The sequence below is a fragment of the Aegilops tauschii genome, chromosome 6 (genome assembly GCF_002575655.3).
Source record: "Aegilops tauschii subsp. strangulata cultivar AL8/78 chromosome 6, Aet v6.0, whole genome shotgun sequence".
Lineage (NCBI taxonomy): Eukaryota > Viridiplantae > Streptophyta > Magnoliopsida > Poales > Poaceae > Aegilops > Aegilops tauschii.
The window spans coordinates 318,027,898-318,036,381 of NC_053040.3; the positions used below are offsets into that span (position 1 = coordinate 318,027,898).

An 8,484-nucleotide genomic window follows, 5' to 3' on the forward strand; every position below is an offset into this window, starting at 1 on the left:
CACTACGGCGACACTAACGAAATGCCGACCAATGATGACCCTTGAGACGTTGAAAATTCCAACCGGACGCCCACCAGAATTCCTCTTGATCGCCCATTTGCTGCCAACCAATTCCAAGAGAAGTCATCACCACCAATCGATTAAAGATCAACAACGAAGATGGAGCTCCTAATGGTTTATTGGATTCCAATGAAATCGAGCTTATCTGCATGCAAGGTTTTAGCCAGTTGACTCCTACGGTCAAGCCGGCCAAAGCCTCGCATGTTCCATATCATGCCACTCATAGGGCTCGAGGGGAACGGCTCCCCGCCTCATCAACACATCGGCGAGGAGCTCTCGATTATTAGAGAGATTCATGAAAGGAAAAAGAACTTTCAGGACATTGTATTTGTTCATGAAGGCCGGGCTTCAAACTTCGATGCGCCTAACTTTGTTAGGAGCGTTTTACCGCTTCGCCGTGTGGTGGCGAGAGGCTCTTGTCGCGTCATGTGAGTGGACAAGTGCGGACATGGCCATCACTCGCCACATGAACCGTGCGCATATGAAACTATTGGGACCGAGGCAAGTGGAGGAGACAACATGGGATGACTTCGATTGGGTGGTACTTCTCGAGTACCCAATCTCGAGCTCCGGGGTGAAAACCCTAGGCCGGACCCTAGTTGGTTATACCTGGCAATGACGGCGTTCTTTGTGCCGTTACCCTGATGAAGGCATTGCTTGGAGTTTGCTCAGATTTGATCTTCAGGGTGAAAACCCATGATCTGACCTTGGTGGTTGGATCTGGCGACGGCGACGCTTGCACGTCGTTCCCTCCTTGGAGGCGTCATTTTTGAAGAACCATTCTCTTAGTCCTTGTGCTGTCAAGAGATGTTTGGTGCCAACGACCACTGCTGTATATCGTCAATCGATGTTGTTCATCCCTTCGGGTTTTTCTTTTCTCCATCCGCTTAGGCATAGCTTTGGTCTTATATGACTTTGCTTATTGCCGGTGTGGTTGTTCGTATGTGTGTTGTGTTGGCTGTGTACATCTTCGTTATGCATAGACCGGATGTGTATTCATTGTGACTGTATCCCTTGATGCTACATTACGAGTCAATAAAATATCCTTTATCGAAAAAAATAGTGGTTGATATGTTCGGCTCACTGAGCCTGGGATGTATCCATTGCACCTTTGAACATTAATGAATAAAGACCACTATTTCCAGTAAAAAAAAGTTAACAAGTTCTCACTGAACAAATTATTATTTCCATAATATAGTACTCCTTCGTTTTAAAATAAATATCTTAATCCTAATATAACTTTGCACTAATGTTTGTATAAAGTTAAGACACTTATTTTGAAATGGAGGGAAATAGAAAATACTCTTATATATTTATCCATCTCCTGTTCAAAGCGCCGCCGCACCTCAATTTCAGCAAGTAGACCACCGAGCAGTGCGTGACGGGTGGCATATGGATCTGTCTGCAAAGCCAAAATAAGCACCCCTTATAGTGGTCTTTATTCATCTTCTGTTCAAACTGCCGCCGCACCTCGATTTTAGCAATTACTCCACTGAGCAGTGCGTGACGCGTGGCATGGCATGTGGATCTGTCTGTGAAGCTCAATATAAGCACCACTTGTTGCGATTAAGCTAGATCAGGCATGAACTCAATTACGACGAAAGCTGATGACAACTGAACCATGGCGCTCGAAATCAAACCGGCCACCTCATTGGCACTGCAAGTTTGGTGCATGTGCATATGCATGAGCTGTCCGGCAGGGCAACCACATGACATGAACCAACAGGGGGATGGACTCACTTGATTGCTGTAGCACAAACGTCACCATTCGAGACCACCAAAACAAGGGATTTCATCAAAAAAGGAAACAGAGAGAGAAAGGAAAACTCATCAGCAAGAATGACAAGAGTTTCCAACCATGGCAGATCTTTTCTGTGGACAAATGCAACATAATATGGAGTAGCTCTGACGGAATCCGTTTACCTACCTGCTACGCTAAAGCAATGGAACATGCGTCCTGGTCTTATTCTAGGCTTTCACCACCTTTTTACGCGCAAAGTGCCTCACAGTTTATCTTGGTAGGGCAATTTATCTTGATTGAAATCGCTCATCAGCCACTGCACTGTGCCACCGAGTGAAAGATCAGCTAACCGTATCGACCGCCGAGACTGAACTCTTGAAGACATGGCTGTGTTCTTTTTCTGAAAACGAGCTAGGGGGCAGGTTTGGTGCAGAGCCTACTTCACAAGACCCACCACACCACCGGGCATGCACTCTGCACTACACAAAAGCTGTATTATTATACGCTCACCTTCCATCCGGGATGTCGGATGGTCATACAGTTGGTCGGTGCTTGGACATGGTACACGAGTTTGTGGGTGCTTGCACACATGTAATCCGGTTGCCTTTCGATACCAAACTCATGACCTCTTCCTTTCATTCGTCACATTCATATGTGCTTCATTTTATTAAAAAGAAGCACTATATATATGTGTGTGTGTGCTTACCTACTCCCTAGTAAGAACATTGTGCTCCACGTTTTATTTACGAGTTCCCTGCAGTCTTGGGCTCTTGGCAGCGTCACTCACACAACTTACGCCATGTACGTCGACAGCATCTCCTGACCAAATTATCTCCATTAGCCTAAGCAAACCATGAGGCGCATGACTCGTAAGAAAAACTAGCCAGAAAGGCAGTGGGATAGGTAGTTGAGGCTGCTCTTCACAGGCTCCACAGCAACAAGAATGCACTGCTCATCCCTCACCCCCCTGCACAAAGAAGCAGAGGTATCGAACTCGAAGCGTACTCCAGAGGAGATAAAGCTTCGGAAGAGGCCACTTTGTTTGCTTCGGGTGGTGTGGTGTGGTGGGACAGAACTTAACAGCCCAACCGCTAGAGCTGGGAGAATTTCGGCTTTGAGGTCGACACCATGCCTTCTTCCTTCCTGCGCTCCGCTGCCGAAAGAGCCACTCGCGCTGCAATGTCCTTGACCCCTCAACGCGCCGACCAAACTGTCAGCGTGTTCACCTTATTGCCAGAAACATCTTGGGCTAGAGAATGGAGTTAAGAGTGCCGCGACTGAGCTTCAATTCGCTGGTGCTGCTCCTTCCGCTCTGCCGACTGCCGGCCTGTATCTCTGCCTCATCCGTTGTATATCACAGGTTTAAGCCGTTTTATCCAGGTTGGTGCATCCTTTTGTTTATATTCTTGCAGCATTTTCCTTTTTTTTTCTGGTTCCTGGTTGAGTTGTGTAACTTAATCATGTTTCTTTTCAGTTGATATAGTCTGTAAGATTAACCATTTCTTCTCTTTTCCCTCTCTCTTTTTCGATGATACCCATTGCTACGGAATCATAGTTAATTTAGTTGAAAGGCTAGTTGAAAAGTTTCAGATTTGTTTCGTTGTTTTGCAAACAGAGGGTTTAACCCATGACCTCTGCATCCATCGATGTACAAACCCTCAATTAATTATTGCAAAGTTTACAACAATCCACCAAGTCTCAAAAGTACTCCTTCCGTTCCCAAATAATTGTCTTTCTAGCCATTTCAAATGGACTACAACATACGGATGTATGTAGACATGTTTTAGAATGTAGATTCACTCATTTTGCTTCATATGTAGTCATTTGTTGAAATCTCTAGAAAGACAATTATTTAGGAACGGAGGGAGTAATATTGTACTCCCTCCGTAAACAAATATAAGATCGTTCACTAAATTTGTTTCTGCTCTTATATTTGTTTACAGAGGGAGTACCTGTTTAAATTTGTTTCTGTGTCTGGCTTTGATATCCTCTCCTACTTATTAAATGAACATGTAATTTTCCTGAAGAAAAGGAAGAATATGCAACTTTGGTACAATGGTTTGTGATTCTGTAAGTATAATTATCTGTTAAAATGGAATAACTCTATTTCACATTTTCACTTGCAGAACTTCGCAAAACAGGTGAACGTTGACTACAAAATCATTCAGGACCAACTAGTTCACAAAATATAACTTGATATACATTAGCAATAGGATAATTAAATGTTCCCCGTTCAACATACTCTCTCCATTTCGTAACGTAGTGCGCTCACGTTTTTCGAGATTTAACTTTGACCATAAATTTAATCAACATGGGCAACTGCGACAGGAGCATGACATATACCTTTGAATTCATATTCAAAAAAAGTAGTCGAAGGTATAATTTTTCAATAAAATGATTTATGTATTACTCCCTCCATCTCAAAATAAGTGTCTCAACTTTGTACTAACTTTAGTACAAAGTTGTACTAAGGTTGAGACACTTATTTTGAGACGGACGGGTATTAGTCTAATTTATGATCAAAATTGAATCTCGAAAAGCGTGGGCACACTACATTATGGAATGAAGGGAGTACTGAATTTATGAGTCATCAAAGTTTTTTAGAAAATCATGAAGTTGAAAATTACTCAAAGAACTACGCTTCCAATCTCCCAAACCGGCTCGGTGTGTATCGAATTGGCTTGGTAGATTCATGAAAATATGTTAATATGCATTAGTAGTTCAAAAAAATTAGTGGGCCTTTTATAAAGTTCAAGGAGTAAAATGGGCAGGTTGCCAAATACTACTCCATTGCCAAACTCTGACTAAATTACCCTATTGCCAGGTTGAGAAGAGTTATAAGCTAAGAACTTTGCTCTCATGAAGAGCACTTGGTGATTCTTCTCAAGAGAAGTTGCACTAAGAAAGCATACAGTAACAATGGCTGAAATGGAAGATGCGCTGAGATCCTGCATGGAGCAGCTGCTCATTGCCAGAGAAGAGCGGGAGCAAATCATCGTGGAAGCAGCCAGCGAGATATCCTCCCAGCAAAAGAAGCTGCGTGAACTACAGCACAGCCTCGAAGCCGCGAACAAGAAGGCCGCGAAGCTCGCCGCCGAGAACAACAGCCTCTGCAAGGCCATGGACGCCAAGGACAAGCTCGTCAGGGAGCTGAGGGAGTCCAAGGCGGCCTCCGACCAGGAGCTCTCCGGCGCGGCGGCGAAGCTGGACGCGGCGCAGAAGCAGAGCGCGTCGCTGCAGTACGAGGCACGCATGCTCCAGAAGGAGCTGGAGGTGAGGAGCCAGGAGCGGGAGTACGACCTCAGGTCCGTGGATGCCGCCCGCGCGCAGCAGGCGGAGAGCCTGAAGAAGATCGCGCAGCTGGAGGGCGAGTGCCAGCGGCTGCGCGCCATGGTCCGGAAGCGCCTCCCCGGGCCGGCCGCCTTGGCCAAGATGAGGGACGAGGTCGAGCCGCAGCAGCAGCCGCCGCCGTCCAGGGCCGGGGCCAGCCCGAGGCGGCCGCGCTCCGTGACGCCGACAGTGTCGCCGCGTTCGGTGACGCCGACGATGTCGCCGCGGCCCGTGACGCCGCGGCGCGCTCCGGAGCCTGATCATGGCTACGCCGTCAGGCTGCGCGCGATCGAGGACGAGAACAACGTTCTGAAGCGGATGCTGGCGGCGAGAGACACCGAGCTGCAGTTCACGCAGACGAAGTACGCGGAGGAGGCCAGCAAGCTGTCGGCGGTGCAGGGGCAGCTCAAGGAGCTGACGGAGGAGAGCAAGCGGCTGAGCGATGCACACGCCAAGTCCGAGACGTGGGCCACTGCTCTGGTGTCTGAACTGGACCAGCTCAGGGCTGGGAAGCAGGGACATGGAGCATCGTCCGTCATGGTGTCCGACATGAGCTTGCTCGACGACTTCGCCGAGATCGAGAGGATGGAGATGGAGTCAGGGGATCATCACACATCAGGACATTCGGGATCCGTCGTGCCCGACAAGAACGGCGAGAGCCCGGTCCTAGAACATGGTCATCCTGAATGGCTGCAGGATGTTTGGAAACTCGTTACAAGTAACCATGAAGCAACCGGAGAAAGCATCGACGCCATTGTTGATGGAGTAAGGCGTGCATTGGACGAGGGCCCTGTTCGTGGGAACGGAGATGCTTCTGATCTACTGTATGACCGGGCCAAAGTGGAGGAACTGATCGGCAATCTGATCGACAAAATCACGTCCACGATCCGCGTTTCGGCAGAAGACGATGCTGCAAGATCTGAATCTTTGTTGTATGCCAAGCCTGAACTCTGTGCTCGGCTCGAGTACCTGGTTCATGTTTGCCATGATGTGCTACAGAGGAAAGCCAGGCTTGAAGATTTTATCGACGAGGTTTGCCTGGTACTGGAGTATATAATGAGCATATACTTCTCGAACCAAGTTCGATCGGACACCGTGGACGGTAACGAAAATGACTTTCATGCACATGTTGAACCTGACGTGCAAAGTGCAACATCAGCAGCAACAGCATTGGATATCCAAACTGAAGCACAAAAGGAACAGATTCAGCCACCTGAATGTCAGCACCCTGAAAAAATTCAAGCAATGGTCATGCTGGATCAGAATGATGATATCCAACTGGGGAGGAAGTCGTCATACTATGAGATAGAAAGGTAATAACAGTGCAAGCAGCTACCAAACAGCTAAACAGCGCTTCCTTTCAACTAGTGTTGAGTGATTTTCAGTTAATTTTTTTGTTCTTTGCAATGCAGTCTCACTGCTGATGGAATGGGAGAAGACTTGGCACAAAAGGAGGCGAAACAACTAGCAACGGTAAGTTCTCATGTTTCTCTTTCGTTCAGAAAAAAGGAACAATCTGGCTGTTGCAAAACTAGCTATACCTGATATTTTTCACTTCAGCTTTATCTCATTTCATTTAAATGTTACTGCCTGATATGTTATACTACGTCACAATTCTCTCTTTTCATCCATATATAATCATCAGGAATAAGATTTGACACCATTTTCGCTGCAATGCAGGACTCAGAGATATCTGCAGCAGCTGACAAACTTGCAGAGTGCCAGGAGACCATCACGAACCTAAGCAAACAATTGCAGGCTCTCCAGACTCCGCCGAGTTCAGGCCCTCCAGACATCTCAACGCACAGCCCGCGGCCGAGCTCGGCTGACTACAAGCCCCAGTCACTTGGAAGCATCCTTGCCGACGAGGGCGCCAGCACAGCCGAGGGTCAGAACTCTCCCGAGAAAGAACATGGCGAGCCTGACGACGCGGCAGCACGAAAGAGCACGGCACAAGAGCAGATTCCTGACGCCGACGGGAAGGCGTCAGCGGCGCAAGCCGTTGTTCAGCCGTTGGTCAAGGAGCATGAGGCTGCTGCTGATCCTCGGAAGAAGAAGCGGGGTCCGGGCTTGCTGGGCAGGATGATCTTCAGGAAAAGAGTGGAGGGCAGGTCCTCCTAGACTGTGTTGTGCGAGTGTGTGTGCGATTTGGCCCTAGTGCAACGGTGCATACTTTTTGGCCAAATGTTCAATTGTACTGGCAGAGTCTGAAGCCTGGTGTTGAGAGACTCTGGAACATGCTGTTTATCGAATTTGTTGTTGTTGACATGAACCTGAGTATTTATGGAATGCATTGCTGTGTAAATGTTTTTTTTTTTGAAATGTGTAAATGTTTATTTAATAAACATCATGTAATTTTATGTGGAGTATTCTATATTTTATCCTCTAATTGTGATGTTATGATAACATTTATCCTTTTTAAAAACTCATGCCACATTTCACCTCTTAGTTAAAACAGAGTGCTCCCTCCGTTCTAAAATAAGTGTCGTGGTTTCAGTTCAAATTTGACAAAGTTAAGTAAAACATTCTTGTCTTATCCACATTGGACAAAGTTAAGTAAAAATAGTGTCCAAGTATAAATACTAACAAAAAAACGTTCTTTTGCGGAAGAAAAAAAAACATTGATGATCTACGACGATAGATGCTTGGGATTGACTGACTTAGGGTTAGGGTGTCTTAGGTCACAAACTAGACGGCCCACATGTCAGTGACTCTAAGGCCCTGTTTGGAATCTCTCCACTCCGCTCCACTCCATGGAGCTGCGGAGCTCGGTTTGAGCTGCTCCGTAAAAAGCTGCAGTAGCCTGCTCCGCTCCGAGAGCTCAGTCGCGGGAGCGGAGAGGAACCAAACAGGCACTAAGTCACCTGATGTTACGTCAGCCAATCTATGCCCAACAATAGATGTCTTGCGTACAATTAGACAAATAAAGTGATTACCTTTTTTGCGGTGATAAGTAATGTACTATTTGAACCTTTTGGTGGTCTTTTATGTCATTTCTCCGAACTGACAAACCAGACCCACATGTTAGGATGACGTGGCAGGATAACTGGGAGGATAACTCGCCTGCTAGTGTATCCATCTTGTCAGATTAGAGAACATGTAAATAAGATAAAAGTGTCGCAATGTCATAACTAAGAGATAAAACATGGCAAAAAAAGTTTAACAGAGTAAAAGTTGTCACAAAGACACACTTATCTTTATAAAGATAAGTTATTGTGGTGGTACATCACCTTCTCATCCCATACACGTAAGACATCTTTTGACTACTTCCCACACTCATGTGGCCTAAGAGGCAATGTACTTCGGTTGTAGAACTTATACTGATCAGGTCTCCATCCACCAACTCCTTCCAC

The 8,484-nt window shown here is 46.4% G+C and overlaps 1 protein-coding gene across 1 annotated transcript; it reads left to right on the forward strand.

Annotated features, from left to right (window-relative positions):
* The first annotated feature begins 2,785 nt into the window (after window positions 1–2,785).
* LOC109770480 (filament-like plant protein 7) lies at window positions 2,786–7,506 on the forward strand. The gene is made up of 4 exons (XM_020329185.4): window positions 2,786–3,181; window positions 4,626–6,444; window positions 6,544–6,604; window positions 6,812–7,506. The coding sequence occupies exons 2-4, from the start codon at window positions 4,721–4,723 to the stop codon at window positions 7,250–7,252; spliced, it is 2,226 nt and encodes a 741-aa protein (XP_020184774.1). The 5' UTR covers window positions 2,786–3,181; window positions 4,626–4,720; the 3' UTR covers window positions 7,253–7,506.
* Window positions 7,507–8,484: the final 978 nt, after the last annotated feature.

Bases quoted from the DNA above. Each gene is read 5' to 3' on its own strand.
- LOC109770480 (XM_020329185.4), top strand. From the start codon at position 4,721: ATGGCTGAAATGGAAGATGCGCTGAGATCCTGCATGGAGCAGCTGCTC. The intron at 6,445-6,543 runs GTAATAACAGTG...TTTGCAATGCAG, and splicing joins TCATACTATGAGATAGAAAG to TCTCACTGCTGATGGAATGG. The intron at 6,605-6,811 runs GTAAGTTCTCAT...GCTGCAATGCAG, and splicing joins AGGCGAAACAACTAGCAACG to GACTCAGAGATATCTGCAGC.